The sequence below is a fragment of the Rhipicephalus microplus genome, chromosome 1, assembly GCF_043290135.1.
Source record: "Rhipicephalus microplus isolate Deutch F79 chromosome 1, USDA_Rmic, whole genome shotgun sequence".
NCBI classification, from domain to species: Eukaryota; Metazoa; Arthropoda; class Arachnida; order Ixodida; family Ixodidae; genus Rhipicephalus; species Rhipicephalus microplus.
The window spans coordinates 286,292,785-286,309,368 of NC_134700.1; the positions used below are offsets into that span (position 1 = coordinate 286,292,785).

General features: G+C 42.1%; 2 protein-coding genes across 3 annotated transcripts; one reads left to right on the plus strand and one right to left on the minus strand.

The window, feature by feature from the left end:
* The first annotated feature begins 1,142 nt into the window (after nt 1-1,142).
* Nucleotides 1,143-8,201, plus strand: LOC119188308 (protein FAM219A). Of its 2 annotated transcripts, XM_037436281.2 has the most exons (5): nt 1,143-1,460; nt 2,092-2,176; nt 2,591-2,684; nt 3,861-3,944; nt 7,567-8,201. In XM_037436281.2, the coding sequence occupies exons 1-5, from the start codon at nt 1,311-1,313 to the stop codon at nt 7,751-7,753; spliced, it is 600 nt and encodes a 199-aa protein (XP_037292178.2). In that variant the 5' UTR covers nt 1,143-1,310; the 3' UTR covers nt 7,754-8,201. The 2 variants fall into 2 exon arrangements, with proteins under 2 accessions (XP_037292178.2, XP_075721176.1); XM_075865061.1 differs by lacking the exon at nt 3,861-3,944.
* A 4,699-nt stretch (nt 8,202-12,900) lies between these two features.
* Nucleotides 12,901-15,886, minus strand: COX5A (Cytochrome c oxidase subunit 5A). The gene is made up of 4 exons (XM_037436284.2): nt 15,727-15,886; nt 14,918-15,156; nt 14,276-14,424; nt 12,901-13,013 (listed from the first exon to the last, which is right to left on the minus strand). Exons 1-3 carry the CDS (start codon nt 15,803-15,805, stop codon nt 14,278-14,280), a joined length of 465 nt encoding a protein of 154 aa, XP_037292181.1. The 5' UTR covers nt 15,806-15,886; the 3' UTR covers nt 12,901-13,013; nt 14,276-14,277.
* Nucleotides 15,887-16,584: the final 698 nt, after the last annotated feature.

Genomic DNA, 16,584 nt, shown 5'->3' on the forward strand with positions numbered 1-16,584 from the left:
CCAAATCCTGTCAGACACCTTACTCAGGTTATACACAAAGCACCTGTCGTGAGGGTTGTCTGTTCATATTGTCTGCACAGTTTTTTTTTAGCACATTTTCCCCCGCCAAAGTACTTCCTCGTTCACGCAGTGCAACTCCTAGACCTATAAAAAGGCTTGCCCGGTCTTGCAGTTTGATAATGTCCGTTATTCATGGTTTATAATGTAGCCTCGCACTCGCATTTCCTTAACTGATATAACAGCAATATTCTGAGTAGCCCTTATTTTTATGCTTAAACATCAGCTCTAGTTCGAATCTTCTATGTATTCCTCCTCAAATTGCATGTGTGCTCACTTATTTCTTCATCGTAGCGTTTGTGTATGTGCCATTTTAAGCTTTTATGACTGATTCATTTCAGTTCCATGCAAATGTCTGTAGCAAAACCTAATGCAAGCCTTTGAGTTGTTTTTATCGAGTCACTTGATGATTCACACCTGTCAATTTTCTAGTCATCTTGTAGAATGTTTACGCATATTAAACAGCAAAATTAAACAGCAAAAGACATTTATTCTGTTGTCTACTCTTCAAGGTTGCTTTTTTTGTGTCATGCCATGTCAGTCGTAGGCTAAGTAACTGCAGCATTTTTATACTGTACACGACGTTGTGTGGTTCAAATCCCATGATCGACAGCTTGATTCTTATAAAAGAATGCAGAAACACTTGTATGCCATCTCTCTTGAGATGTCGGTGCTTGTTAAAGGAGCACTGGCACAATAATTTTGCATCTTTTTTTTATTTTGTTGTTGCAATAGGCAGCTTATGACCTACTCATGACGGCTGAAAACCTCGTTTGTTCGAGCGCTCGACAGTTATTTATTTAGATACATTTTTTTGAGCACCCAGTCTCAGTTTAGTTTAAAGAGCGCCGATCCAGGCAGGATTCTTTCGTCGTGGTGATACAAAATTTGGCGCCTGCCAATAACTTTTGTTGACGTCACATTGTAAAGGTCGCAACTTTAGTTAGCGAAATTGTCAAAACAAATAATTTACGCCGCCTTATTTTTCGTTTTAGAAAGTTTGTTCGCTCACGACTAAACTGGTTTTCTTGAGTATCTCGTGTTTAGCGATGTTTAGCGCTTCCATGCGCATCTGTGGTGGAGGCTGCAGGCAAAGCCGACCCGTCTGCAATGTGTTGATGCGATGCCTCCGTAGCTTCGCGGTTCGAAAGCGTAGATTCGGGTAGTTTTAACTTAGCGAATGTTACCGAAAAATGGGGTGTTACAGGCGCAACACAAAGATCAGAGCACCTCGCTAGAGGTTCCGCGGTGCTATGGAAGACAGCGGGATCGACAGCGATTCCAAGACGAACAGCTGTAATGGTGGCGATCGGCCGCAGCAAGATGTACCGGTTCCAGTGATGAAGTTAGATGGCGGTGAAGCGGACATGAATGAAGCAGAAGCCGCCCAGGACAAACCCCAGGCTCGTATACTTGCATCTTTACTGTTGTTTTGGTGTGCGCGGGTGCTAGCTTTCTCATATTGCCGAGCCTTCGCTGACTCTGCCGCACACGAGGGCACTCGTAGCGACCATCTGTCGCCTTCAGCAAGTGGTTACTTGTTTAGTATAGCCTTAGGTGCGCCTTGAGAACCTACAAAATAATAAAACGGTATCGTAGTCACTACACAAAAAAAAAAGCCTGTTTAATTTTCTCGCTATTCATTGCGGCTTATAGAAGAGGTTTACACCTACGGAGCGGCAAAAAAGCAGTCGCGTTTACCACTATTGGTTTTTATTTGCTCTCTGATAGTGTTGCACCGAGAATAATCATACGTGTTCCTTTGCAGCCTCTTCATCAGAAAAAAACGCGTCCCGGCTTTTTCAGGCCACGCATAAACGAATTAATAAAACTAGTGTGTGCGCGTACGGCGGTCGTCGCAGTTTTGTGTTTTGACATTTCACTGTTACCGCGCTGTTCTGACGGTGTTCTCAGTAAAACGTTCACTTAATTCACACGGGAACTGGGGTCTTGAAAACGCGGGGGGTTGTGAACATCGATTAATAGCCACGAGCTTCGCAATATTGCCAATTCATAAGTGCATCTGTGTTGCAGGAGGCACCTCTTGAAGAACCACAAAAGACACCGCAAGAGCAGGCAGCATCAAAGTCGAGAGCGCTTCAGCTCCATAGACGATTAGGTGCGACATCACTTGATTTTTTGTTCCTCTTTTATGTGCATAAGTCTACGTTACCCCTTTGATATATTGGGATAAAGAAATTATATGCATGAGCTACAACTGTGCTTAAGTTACTAAGAGCAAGGAAATGGGAGGAGGAATCAGAGACAAGAAGAGTACCTAGCTAATTGGTGTTAGCACATATTGCATGCTTGAATGCGAGGAGAGAGCAACAAAAATTGACGTGTGCGACTAGGTTGCACAGCCCCATCGAGTTCTTTCACATGTTATTGTGTTTCATTGCATTGTGAACCACACATGGTGGGACACATGTCTCTAAAAAATCAACATTCAGTTAAAGTTAGGCCCAGTGCAATCTTTGTTTGCCAGTGCTTGACAAATGTGTCTGATGATCCACTTCTGCATTTAACCCAGAGCGGCACATACAGCAGTCAAAGAAAATTCGACAGCAGACACGAAATGCGTGCATTGACACTCAGCCCAAGAAGATGCTCCTACCACGAAGCAGGTAAAATTGTGCCGAAATTTCATCTGTTGCTTAGCAGGTACCACCTGAATCACATTTGTCTGTAGCAGTTGAGCTTGTGACTGGATGCTGGTGCCTTCTGCACCTGCTACCTTGCGTTATCTACAAGCTTTCATCTGTGCCTGAATTATAGCAAACAGACCTATAATGCGGTATGACTATTCTTGGCATCATTATGGTGTGGGTCTTAGCATATTTTTGCTAAAAGTGATGGCTGAAGCAGCCAACTGACCACTCTAGGTAGGTGTGATTGTGACTATACAAGCTTGCGCCTGTTAGCATGAGGGAAAGGTTTTTATTTCTGGCCTAATGATTGCATTTCAATGAGAATAAAGTACAGGAACACTTGTGTACCCAGGGTGAAATTCATGTCAAGGAACACCAGATGGTGCATAGTTATCCGTAGTGCCCAAATGGTAGTGTGCCTCATAATTATTATGATTATAGCATGTGAATTCCCAATTTAACCGTTTTCAATTCATTGTCAATACAACACAGCCATAGTAACCCATCGTCGGTCGCCCACCGGCAAGGGTGTTGTGGATTTAAATATTGTGATTTTTCTCACTGTGGTTCATGCACATACTATGCTGACATTACGTGCCATGTCTTGAGAAATAAGTGAGCTCTGTTTGTTGATGCTTACTTATATTTTACTCTAGGGTGCAGCACAACGTTCAGAAAGGCTTCTAGAGCCCAGAGCATTCTCAATAGTGCACTGTTGGCCGACCACTTTTTCACCACTTTTGTTTACGGCGGTGCATTTCCCGAAAGCAATGATGACTTTAGCAAAAACAAGAATTACGCGCCTCCATCAGATAGTGATGACAGTGATGACAGCCTGGGAGACAGAAGCTAGTGGCGACGACGATGGCAGTAGAGACAGTACCATTTTTGACACACAAGGGAACAACATGCTTCGAGTGGTATCACACACTGCTCAAATGTTGGTAAAGGAATTAAAAATGGATTGCCTGTAAGTTTTTCTTGCACAGTTCGTGCTTTTCTTCATGGCGCCAAAATTGGCAAAGTGTTTCGGACCAGAACAGTCGAAACGTTTGTAAACGTTTTGGTCCATAGGGGGTTGAAATTTCTTTTTAATGTCAAGAAAACAATGTGCAGATGCTTTGAACCTTTCATCTTATCCCACACAAACAGGCTTCCTGTTCCCAACAAAGGCCAAGGGTCAACTGCCCAGCCTTCAGGAGACACTGAGCCTTTGGTTACGTGGAAGTCTGACAGGTAAATTAAGCTCCATCGTCACTTTTACGTATTGCCTGTGCTGCCCCAATTACGACCACTTCGGCGTCAGCCATGTGGTGGAAAGGCTTGAAAGCTGCATGGCCATGCTACCACTCGCATAGTATATTTACAGCTTACATATGAAGTACAAAATTTTATTGTTGGCTGTGAATATAAAAATGTCAAGCCTTTTCTAACTTACTTCAAGCACCTAGCTGCTGGTTCCTGTCTCACTTCATTTCGAGCACCTTCATTAAAGACAAATTCAGGTGTCCTTTAGTGAGATTGAACTTGTGACTTCCAGCTAAGCAACTTATTACTTTATGATCATGTATAAGTTTTTTTTTGAAGGCGAAAACCTTAGACATTTCATCAAATGCAAAATTTGACTGATGTACTGCATCGGCGTCCCACATTGGCAGCATAAACCCGAGGGACGCAAAAAATTATGTGATGATGTCACCAACAATAACATTACAGATCACCAAATTTTTGACATGGCATCACATAATGACATCATCATTTGACGTCATTACTTGGTCAAAGGTGGGCCTATCCCAGGGGCCATTAAAAACAAGGTGACATGCAGACACGTTGTAATGCATACAATTATCAAGGCATTGCAAAATCACATTACTTGCAGAAAGCTTTTGGAAGGAGGCAAGGAAGGTTAAATGCATCGACTTAGACAAAAAAAGAAGAAATGGGTTTCACTTTCAAGGGAAAGGGATCCTGTGAGATTTTTTTTTCTTATTAGTCATTTGATTACTAACTCTCTTAGACGACAGTCATGTGCGTCGCATCACAATACAGCACATGTGCTTACCACGTTAGCTGAGCCCTTTCATGTCCGCAACAAACGGCGATGTGTCATTTCCACCACTGCAATTGTCACATCTTTTGGCAGCTAGCTCTATTGAAGGCTGTTCTCATGGGTTCACAAAAGCAAGTGGAACTCACTCAAGACATACATATATTGCGCTTTGAGCTCACTCAGACTCGCCAAAATTTTCCTGGGCTGAACTCACATGGATTCACGCTCGCAAAACTTTTTTTCAACCAGACTCACTTGGACTGAGACTCGCCAACATACTTTTATCTGAGTTTGAGCGAAAGGACTCGTGAGTGAGTTTGCTGACCTAGGGCTCTGTTAGATGGCACCATCTATGAGGCCAGCCTATATATAGTAGTTTATTTCACCGCAGACAACGTTGCGTTTAGCAGTCTTCAGGATCGGCCCAGGATGTAATGGACCAGGTTGTAGTGTTTATTTACCGGAGAAAAACAAAAACGTTCCGTCATGCCATTACTGTTGCACCATCATCATTGTTGCTGCTATCTTGTGTCTCTTGTTAGACACCGTTGTTTGTTTCACAAGCACCTTGGTATGTTTGATAACACTTTGAAAAACTAGAAGTGAAGTTGGATTGCCATTTACTAAGAAAAAAGTTGAAAGAAGATCACCTTTGACTGTGTGTTCAGCCTACAAAACCTTTTTTCCTCTTATAATGATGTGGTAGCTCTGGGAAAGTTAAGGGGTCATGTAGAAAAGAAAACTGTTTTTGTTATTTATGGGGATGAAGCGGGGTGAAATTTGGCTAGCTCATGTAATTTGTTTTGGCGGTATCACAACTGAAATGGTTTCGAGCTGTTTTAGTATTTGAGTGACAACAGTTGATAAACTCTCCGTATCACTCCAAAATTAGTCAAGGTAGTGAAAATTTTTGCATAAAGTTAATCGCAGGGGCTCATTTTATGTCGTAGTGCATTTGGTTTATTCCTTGACATTCAAATAAGCTCACAGAAAGGTTTTGTAAGAGTGTGTAAATATATTAAATGTAGAATATTTTTCGTATAGTATTTGCTATTCAATTTGATTCGCACTGAAATTTTACTATTCGAACTTCCCAAAAACAAACACAGTCAATGTCAGATTGGCAGTGGCGCCCTTAGATTTTCAATATGCTTCACCCAATCACACCTGTATTGCAAAAAATCTGCCTTCCAGGCTCTGCTACTGTCACAAATGCATTGACTAGAAGAAAATGCTGGTTTCAACTTGGTGATGATAAATGCGGTGGGTGGGGGTGGGGGGGATAAATGCTGTTTTAGGTCTGAAGTTTGGCAGGAAGTTAGAAAAATCAGACACTAAAGATTTTCAGAATCCAAAATTTCAGATGTTCTTATGTATAGACGTCTACAAGGCAGATTTGGAACTCCGGGCTAGAAGAGACCACACCTTTGTCTGCCAGATCAGTTGTGCTTCCACACGAGTTGTAAGAGAAAAAGAGGCTGAGGAAATAGCATCTTTGCCTCAACGTGTAAAGTGTTGTTGGCAACACTTTGGTTGCAACTAGAATTGTATGTAAATACAATTCGGCGTCCTCATTGCCTCATTCTTGATAAGACAACTATGAAACACCATCTCACTAGCGCTTTATCAACGTGGCCAATATAAACACTATTATGTTTCTATCATAAGAATATGCTTAGGAATCCTCCTAACTTTTTTTTTTTTTGCAATTTGGTTTCAAAGTATTAAAGAAATATTCAAGAACAATTAGAAAAATATTCGGTTCGATTTGCACCCAGATTTCAAGATTGAAATTCGCTTCTCACTCGAAATTTCGCTATTTGCGCCGCTATAGATTTTAGGGGCAAAGCTCCTTTTAGTCTGGGCTTATCTTGCATCAGACGTAACTGGCAGTATCAGACAAATAGACGGGTGCACAGATAGATGGACGGAAGCATGGACAGACAGGCAGATCGACAGACAGACAAAGAGAAATACGAACAGACAGACACTTGGGCCCACTCATCATCATTCACTCTGTGGATGTGCTTTTTTTTTGTTATCTTTGCAGATTGTTTTACTACAACTTACACAAAAGGCCAATAATTAAAATCTCTATGATGTGAAGACAGATATGGAAAGTTTTTCTGCACTCACAAATGTTTCAGAATCAAAGGACAAAAACAGTACGGTTATAGTTTTATCTTTTGTAAAATGGCACAGGGATGACTGGCAGCAGAAAGTGCATGAAAGAAAATTAAAGCTATGAAAATGGAGCCTAAAGGAAATTTATTTCGAAGCTAAGAAAACAGAACTTAGAAGAGAGCTGATTCTACATTGAAAAATACGGCATTGTGGCTACCTTGAGCTTCTATCTAACCTCTTTGTGAGGTGCCGAAATGGCAACACTGGCAACAGCTGCAAGATTTGCATTTTCTAAAGGCCAATTTTCTCACTTCTTGGTGACGGCACACTAGTAGAGTATATTTTTCCGAGCTTCTACTGCATATTTTGTTCTGATATTTTGCTATGATGTCTGAGGTGGTCAGAGAATTGCAAGAAGATTAATTCAAAAATTGGACATTATAACCAGATCTATCATTGCCACGTTGCCCCTTAACATATTTGTGTTCACGGTATGTTTTCTTGTGGCAGGCCACTTCAAGTTGGCCAGTACTGAAGTTGTGTGTAAGGGGAAAGCCAAATTAGTAGGTCTTGGCATTAGTCACCCATATTTAGCTGTGTAACTGGCAAGTACACAGGAAACTTGCTCACTTGTAAATCAGCTGAGCGGCTTATTTATGTATAACTTCTGTGATTTCATTACAGTGAAGAGGATTTTGAGTTTCAGCCCACTTCTAAAGCAGCTGCCCGTGAAATCACTCAACAGCTGATTAAAGATGGGTATGATCTTGACCTGACCCCCGATGATGATGATCTGGACCTTATCCCACCAAAACCACTGACTCAAAGGTGTTCCTGCTGCAACCCATCTCTGACATGCTCCATTATGTGACGAACTGCTGTTCTATTGCTGATGTGACTTTTTGGAAAGGACATTCGTTATCTTGAACATTGCGATGGGTGCAGGCGCGAATTGACCAACTGATTTAACATTCCATATTGTTTTTGCTGCCAAGGCCACCGTATAGGGTTGTTGCAACAACTATAGTAGACAAACTTGTAGCGTACTGTGATGAGTGTTGCGTGAAATTGTGCAAAGTTCGATATTTTAAATTCTGACTTCCCTCTAGTCACTGCAAATCGCTTCAAATTTTAAAAATGTCGTCCAGCAATTCCACGATGTTCAGTGGCAGACATTGCGTGGGACTCGATGCTTTTAACTGCCATGAGTGTGTTTTAGCATTCTGAACCTGCTACTTCAGGTGGCTCAAAATGTACATTTGATGTGTTTATTTCGTTGCAAAAAAAAATATTTCGAATCTCTCTAATTCTGTACATAATGCCTACTGTGTTTTTGCAAGGAGAATGGTTCCTCACATTGTGCTGTCATACATTTTCTCAGCACAGCATTGTAATAGTATTGTGCTTAAGATCATGAAATAGGAGGTGCTTGTCTGATTTGGAGGCAAGTGATATCTGCAACCACATGGAACATAATTATGCTTTGGTATAATTTGTGATTGGGTGCAAATGTCATTGGAAGTACTGATGCATTCATTTATTGAAGCTGATAATATGATATGTAAGTATTCATAGAAGTGCTTATAGGCATTCAAAGCTAAATTTGAACCTGAGTGTATTGATCCGTGTGATGACAAAACGATTGCAAGAAATTTTCGATACGAGTACTTTGTATAGTGCAGCAGTCATTCTCGATTACCTTTGAACACGTAAATCAATTTGCTGAATAGCAGATCTTGAGCTACAAAGTCTTGCCCTTTCCTGTAGAGTTTGTTGTAGAGATTATGCGTGTTAGTCAATGCACAGCCATGACAAGGTTTTCACATTGCCCTCATCGTTTGCTGTTGCAACATATTCCAGTGCCAAACCAATCTTTACACTAGGGCCAGCGATTAATACCCGAAGTTGTTAAAGACTTTCCTAGAACTAAATAATTGCTTTATCTCTAGTTCCTTAGCCTTAGCAATGCCGCACAAGTATACCAAGTGATTCTTTCTATAAACTTCATTCAGATATTTGAACTTGAACGAACATGAATCTGCATTTAAGGCTTGCCAGGTAGCTCGTGAAATGGTACCTATCATATAGTCAATGCATGAGCTTTGAGAAAGCATACAAGTTTCATTACTTGGCTACTGCGGTAACTGAATTATATGATTTATGGCGACAGGATGGCCTGACTGATGTGTGCTGGAGCATGTCATTGATATTTGCAATTCATAGTTCATTTGCATATCAAGAGTCAAACAGTTACTTATTATTCCTGGACTTTACTGATCTGTGCATGAGAATGTAGCCAAGTTCCAGCAACTTGAACCATTATTCTTACATATATTACAGCTTGCATTTCTGTGTACGCTCATAGCATTGGTTGCACCAACAGAATCTGTGCACATTACTAACCTTGATTTTACTATGACACACGCGGTGATCAATTTTATGATCGTACGTTAGTGCTTGTCCACAGCACATTTTGTTCATGTGAGCAATGTCAGTATTGTATTGCTTTGAAACACTTCCACTTACTCTAGTCATCGCCGATGCACCATTTGGTGCCCGGCTTGGACGCGCATTTTTACGTAAATGTTATGCATTAAAAATGTGGCATTTCGATGTCTGGTGGTATGAATTGTGGGAACACTGCTGCCCGACTTGCATTGTGCGGCCTTTGCACCTGCCCTCATGATGCATGTGACAGCATGCCTGCATGATGCACAGCCAGAGATGGGAGTTGGTGTCATTATGCAGCTGTGACAGCTGGTGTTGCATGTGTGATTTTCACTTCACGGTGTTAATAGGACGCAAGAAAAACCCAGTTTATTCGTATTTCATTTCATATTGTTAGGGTTCACTTGTAAGTGTGTTTCATGAGACAAACCAGCTGACAGATTTTCTTTGGTTTTTGACAAACTGCACCAGCATTGGCCATTGCTACTGCATGGGTGTGCTTTCATTCACAGAAGCACACAGACATAGGCAAACAGTTCCTCGGTAGTTACTCTTGGTCAATAAATGTAACTTCATGGAGGAGCTCCTGCGTTCAGCTAGCTGGCTTGTTGCATAGGAGCAATATATGCTCTTTTTTTATATGTTCATATGGCTGTGTGATATGTCCTTTGTTAATAAGGTCTTTTCAAACTTTGCAAATTGCTTTCAACATATTCAACATACCCCATCAAACACATATGCCTATGCTGTGATAATGCACAACTTTGGGGTATCTTCGAAAGAACTGGTGCTGCCAAAAGTTTTTTCGTTTATTGGTGCTCAAGGCTGAATTCACTGAAGACGTGTAGATGTGGCTTGAATATCAGAATAAGATAAAAAAGAGAACATCTGGTTTTGTTAACTGGCTGAAAATGATTTCAAGCTGATGGTTTATATTTTCACTTGCTACAGCTTTTACAGACTACTTTGCTACCAGAGAAGGCAACGGTGTTGCTAAATGCGATGGTCATTCTGTACAGGGTGCCACAAAGCTATTTCATTTATTAAAGATAGTTCAACAGCTGTTTCACTCTTGGAATGCAAGAAAGTGAATGAGTCATAACAAGCAAGTAGGTACGTTTGGCATTAATCGACTTTTTGAAAGTCTAATGCAAGCAATTTTTCCCGTCTTTTACGATGGTGTGCAGACTTTTGTTTGCCTCGAAAAGTCCCATGGACTCCACATCCACAACTTGAGACTGTACGTTTTTGCCAGGATTACATCTGTTAATAGGACTTCTCGCTGGTATGACGGCTGTATATATATTTTTTCGAAGCTGTTCCGAGTACTGGTGTGGCTCTGTGGTACGATACTTGTCATGCTGAATACATGGCACTGATTCTGGCTCGAACACTTGATTTTTGTGATTTTTATTCTTTGCATCTGTGACGATTTTCTTGGAAGGCTTTCAGATTTTCAGGCAGTTTTCACTTGCTTATGGGCGAGGTCACCGCCAACATAGACACCCGATAAACTCTCAACTTTGTCAACCCGGGGTTTTCTAATGTACTGCTGAATTTATGTGCCTGTGTTTCTGTATGTTACCTTTGTTGAAGTGTAGCTATCAAAGTTGCTGTTGAGCTTGGCATTGGTTCATTGAAGCAGATGTGAATTCTTCCGCTAGTTTTTCAGTAAAAGGCCAACAAATTAATTTGCATTGCATATTACCTCTCTGGAAAGTTGCTAAGACCTAGTTGGAAAAATAGTAAAGAAAAAATTTGCTATATAGAGGCTTCATTTCTAATAAACTCGGGTCGCCTGTGAAGATAAAAGTCATGGGCTGCACTGGCAGTCTTGGCCAACTGGGCACCTGCAACTCCTAGATGTAACACCAGAGTTCCAAAGCTGAAATCGCTTTGGAGTAATACGTGTCATAAATTATGCAAGATGCTTTCATTGCACTTGAAGGGCCCATAAACCACCTTCAATATTTTTTCAAGCATTTCAAGTAAACGCGCGCATCATGTGCAGAATGACGTCGTGATCAACAATTCTGCACGTGGCAGCGCTACGAGCCGCCGGCGCTCCACAAATTCCAAGAAAAACTCATCCTTTCTGTCCCCTTTCGAGCCTCCGCGTGACACTCCATGTCACATCTCTGGCGCGCCGAGCCAAATATGCTGTCGAACAAGAGCCGACAACTTCCGGTTAGTCTGTAAGCAGCTGTCTGCGCTGCTTGTTGTTGTTTATTGAGTTGCCTGCGTGTGTCTTACACGTGCGGGGTGCGGCGTGTCCTCGTACGGGTCCATCGCATTGGCAATACTTTGAAGGCATGCGTGCAACGCAGGTTCCATACCGGCACGATTATGGCAACCACGGTTCGCCAACAAGCACGCAACTGACAAAGTCGACGGTTGAAGTAGCGGCAACCGGAAGTAGACGGTATTTCACGCAGCGCGTCAGCGATGACATATGCCATGCAAGATTGAAAAGGACGCTCGGCGAGAAGGCAAAGCGGCGTGGGAAAGGATACCAGCGGAGGGAAGCGCAGGAGAGAGCGAAAGGTGTGGTCGTCACAGTTTCGTTAATCAAACGTGTCTAACTCTGCTATTACTGCACCGTTTCGAAAAATTCTCACGGGTCCGTGTTCTTCGTACAATCGTGCACAATTTCCTTACAACAACAGCCTTTCGAGCTCTGGGTGGTTTACGGGCCCTTTAAGACAAGAGCACACAGACGTAAGAGCACCCATTTGATTTGGTGGTCAAAATACTCCGCAAGTCCATGCAGTTTTTCAGTCTAAGTTGTTTGTGTGACAGTGAAACCTTCCTTTAATTTGTGCACACTTTCTTTTATTTCCCTTTTTAACATTACTACTCGGCGTGGGGATAAGAAATTTTCTTTGTGGAAAACTATTTTTACTCCAACCAAAGTAAAGTGCGTGAATATACCTAAGAACCCGACGTTTCGGAACCGACTTGCTTCTTTCCTCATGGGGGACTGTGGCGATGTTGCAGTGGCGTCTTGAAAGCACTCGCGGGCCGAGCATTGCGAGACATTTTACCACCAGATAACTTTCGAAGAAACGACCATCCTGAAAATCGAGACTAACTGAAGGAAAAGGCTATTCGAGTCATGGCATATACAGCGAATGACCCAAAACACCTACCGTTCTTTCGAAACTCTTCCCCCGGTGTACTCACTCTGACTGTGCTCCGCAGCAAAACTGGGGGTCGTTAACTGCCCCGCGAGTTCCTTCAAGATGCTGCTGCAACGTCGCTACAGTTCTTTCCCTGTGGAAGGAACCAAGTCTCTTCCAAAACATCAAGTCCTTACGTATTTTCACGTACCTTACTTTTGTTGTAGTTAAAATAGTTTTCATAGTTTACCTACCTAATCAGACAGGTATCTGTCGAATGTTTACATATGCAGTACCTGAACTACTGGAATTGCTTATGAGCTTTCTAGATATGTTGCAATCAGTGACGTGTTCTGGTGTATGCGTTTTTTTCAGACACAGGAACTGATGTAGTGGCATTTGGAGCTTTACTGGATGGAAGCAAGAAAAAAAGACCATAATAACTAGATAATTTGGAGCGGAGAGAACACCAGTGCTTCATTTATTTTAAGCCTAGGCAGCGGGAACAAACAACCTTGCATACTAAGCCATGGCAGGTACATCCTTCCAGCATGCAGCCGAAACCTGTAAGACAACAGAGAATCGAATTAATTACGTGATATTACAGTAAAAAATTTCTAAGTCATTGGGAATGTGAGAGTGATAATGCAAGGTCTTCTTGAAGTAAGCACGTCTGTTGAGAACATACTTATGCTTCATAATTCTCGCAGAAAGATGGTAATGGATACTGAGTGCACCTCCTGTTTGATTTGTGCACATTTTTGAAACTGCAGGACAAGCTCGCAAGCTCCTCTGTGGAATTTTACATGTGTGCGAAATGCCACAGCAATTTTTTGGCTGCCAACCTTACTTTGGCCTGTCTATACGGCCTCCATGAGATGACAGCACCAATATAGCTAAATGAACAAAATGCAGCAGTAAAGCAGCATGTTATGCAAGAACGTATCCTCTGTGTCATGTCAAAGGATGCAGAATATCTGCGATAAAGATACTGATGTGTGTGTATGGTTTGCACAATGAGGTTGAAAGGTTTGCGCAGATACACGCTGTATTTAGCTACAAAGGTAACAAAGTGTGAAAGGTCGATATGTTGTCCCACAAAGCTCAAGTGGCTGCATTGAAAATTGAAGGCATGCGTGCAGTGAATGTCCTCTCAAATTGGCAATCGAAGATAAGTTCTGCAGAAAGCTTCATGCTGCACAATAGCCATTGCTATTATTGTGGCAAAAATCGTGACAGACATTTTGCTTGAATGTGATCGACACATCGAAACACTGTGGTTAAGGCTACAAGTATAAGATTTAGAGGTCTGTCAACAAAATCACCATTTGAAGACCATTGTAGTGAGTTATAATGGGAGTTTTTGATGTGCCTCAAATTATTAAATAAGGAAACATTTGGCTCTACATTCAGGGCCATCAGTCTGCCATGATGAGGATGTGTAGGGCACGGTACTGTGCTCTTGTAAAATTAGCAGAGTACAGCTAGCAGAACTGTCATGGCGACAGCAATTGCCCTCCTAACACAGTAATAGTGGCTGGTAGCAATATGCCGGTATTTGTGAATCTAGGTGTGAAGTGTGGCACATGTTAATGTCTTTCATGTAATCTCAGACTGCTACTGACGCCACACTTGTTCTCACAATAGCAGAAGTTATATGAACTGTGAAATATTAAGTGGCTCCAAGTAAACTGAATACAATAGGACAGTAGAAGTTCTGAGGGTTACCTGGAGAGATTAGAACTTAGAACATGGGGATTTTGAATCGTCACAAGTGAAACGTGCACACGAATTCCCAAACAATCGCCACAAGCTGCATGACCCACCTCTACGTTTCGTAGTCCAGAGGCACGTAGTACTCAGGCTTGTCGTAACCCAGCTCTTCAGGAGTGTTGATGCCCAGTTCAGTGAGTGTCGGGCGAATCTCTTGAAGAATGTATGGGTAGATCTCCTTCACCTTGCTGCCACACTTGTACTGAAAGAGAATGATGATCGTGTGACATCCAAACCCTATGACTGCCAAGCCGTTGAAGATACTTAAACAATCAACTACAAATCAAATTCCGCAGGACAGAACACTCCACTATATGTTCTTGCACATCACACTGCCTGGAATAAAACATTCAGAGTCCTGCGTGATATTTTGCCTTTCTCTGAGGCACTTCTACGAAGAAACATTTTTCAAAGTTGAAGCACCGCTTTATCATGACATGTCCAAGTTGTAAAGCAAACAGGAATCTGAGAAGTGCGATCACAGTGACATGCGTAAGAGTAACTCGTATCAATTAACTTTAAACTTTAGCATGTAAAGTCAAGGCAGTTTCTTAGGTTTTACACAACATGCTAACCGAGACAACAAACGCCGCTAAACTAAAAACGCATGAAAACAGGAGCACACCGGGGGAACGAATACCGTGTTCGGAGCACTTAATCAACAATCGTGATATTGCCAAATTGATCAAGCTCACCTTGATGGCCTCGAGGAATCGAACAGCCAGGGCGAAGTCGTTGGTCCGTCGGCAGGCTTTTAGCGCGGCGATGACGATTTTGGGTTCGGGAACGACGTCGAATCCCTGGAGGTCGTTCATCGCCTTGCGGATCTCCCAGCCGTCAATGTCCTTGCGGTTGAAGTACGCTTCGTACCGAGCGTCAAACTCCTCCTCTGTCTCCTGGTTGTGCTTGGACATATGCCTCGCAGAGGAAATTGCTGCAACACAGTTTTTTTTAAATGTAATAAACTCGCACGATGCGTTACACTTGGATCATTGCAGCAAGAATGGGAGGCGTCCCACACAGCGTATCGCCGATGGCGCAGTCAACAAACTCGCAATCGGTTATGTAAACGCAGGTCCTGTGAAGGTCAACTGGCACAGGAAAAATTCAACGAAACTGAGAGCAGTAGTGGCCTTTACCGAATATATTGCGCAAGAAGTGCGGAAAGTAACGTTTAACTTTGTACCGCACATCGTATGAATACCCTAGAAAGCGCAACAGAAATTTCGCGAGCCGGCATAGCACACCGACTGCAATTAGACGTAAGTTCGCTAAAATGAAAGCTAGCTTTATGATTTATGGCAATAATTTACAGCTGACTAGGATATCGATAAAAAGGAGTATCTAATACAACGCAAGCGAGTTTAATGCGCGTACTTCAACGTCCTCCTATCGATGTTTAAAATAAACGAATACTGAAACCGTGCACACCACAGTCAGGGCTAACGGCGCTGAATGAATTTACTAGAAAACCTTGGCCAATAAATTAACATCGTGCACGTACCAGTTGGCAGAACTGCATTTTTGGGGATGGCAGCGGCTCGTAGCGCGGTCACACCGGAACGGGCAAGCACAGCAAACATTTTGCTCGAATTGATTCACTTCGACCTACACCGTTCCTCCGTATCCTCTGCTAGGACAAGTGACGTCACAACCAGCGTGGCCTGGCGTGAAGTTAGGCGGCGCTAAATATGGCTAAAAGTTTTGGGTTTTTTTTTTTTTGTTAATGCGTACGCAATGTCTAAAATTATTGAACACTCTGTCGCATAAGGTAACTACTGGTAGTAAATCTTCAGGTTACAGCATGGCAGCTTCAAACAGAAATTTAAACAGAACTTATGCAGCAAATAAATTGGCACGATATTTTTTTTTTTTCTTGTTGACACTAGTCAATGCCACTTTTATACGAATCTTGAAGTTATTTTGGTTAAAAACAGCTACATTAAATATAATAAAAATCCTGAAATTTGTAACGTTACTTTTCATTATGTATTTTGTGGTGAATATAACAAGTTTATGACACTATGAGTTAACAAGCCGATCAAAATTTTTGGAGCAACGCTGCTTCAGTTTGCTTCTCGCTTCTTATTCTTCTTCGATACTGAACTTGTTACATTGCTCTTTATTTTATAGCGTATGGTAAACCGCCACGCATTGGACGCACATGTTCACGCTTGCGTGCTGAAGAAGGAAGAAGCGTCATGCCCGCGCGAAGATGCACAAACGCCCTTGCCGTAAGTATTGCTGAATATTCTGTGCCAATTTTTTCCCCCGACGGCTGTCATCTTTAGATGGAATGCAGGTACGTTTCGCCCGCAAGAAAAAGTCAAGAAAACGTGACTTAACTAAACCACACAAGCTG

Excerpts from the sequence above, each read along its gene's own strand:
- COX5A (XM_037436284.2), bottom strand. The coding sequence starts at position 15,805 with ATGTTTGCTGTGCTTGCCCGTTCCGGTGTGACCGCGCTACGAGCCGCT. Across the intron at positions 15,157-15,726 it reads AAATGCAGTTCTGCCAACTG|CAATTTCCTCTGCGAGGCAT; the intron begins GTACGTGCACGA and ends ACTGTGTTGCAG. Across the intron at positions 14,425-14,917 it reads GATTCCTCGAGGCCATCAAG|TACAAGTGTGGCAGCAAGGT; the intron begins GTGAGCTTGATC and ends ATTCTCTTTCAG.
- LOC119188308 (XM_037436281.2), top strand. The coding sequence starts at position 1,311 with ATGGAAGACAGCGGGATCGACAGCGATTCCAAGACGAACAGCTGTAAT. Across the intron at positions 2,177-2,590 it reads TCAGCTCCATAGACGATTAG|AGCGGCACATACAGCAGTCA; the intron begins GTGCGACATCAC and ends CATTTAACCCAG. Across the intron at positions 3,945-7,566 it reads GTTACGTGGAAGTCTGACAG|TGAAGAGGATTTTGAGTTTC; the intron begins GTAAATTAAGCT and ends ATTTCATTACAG.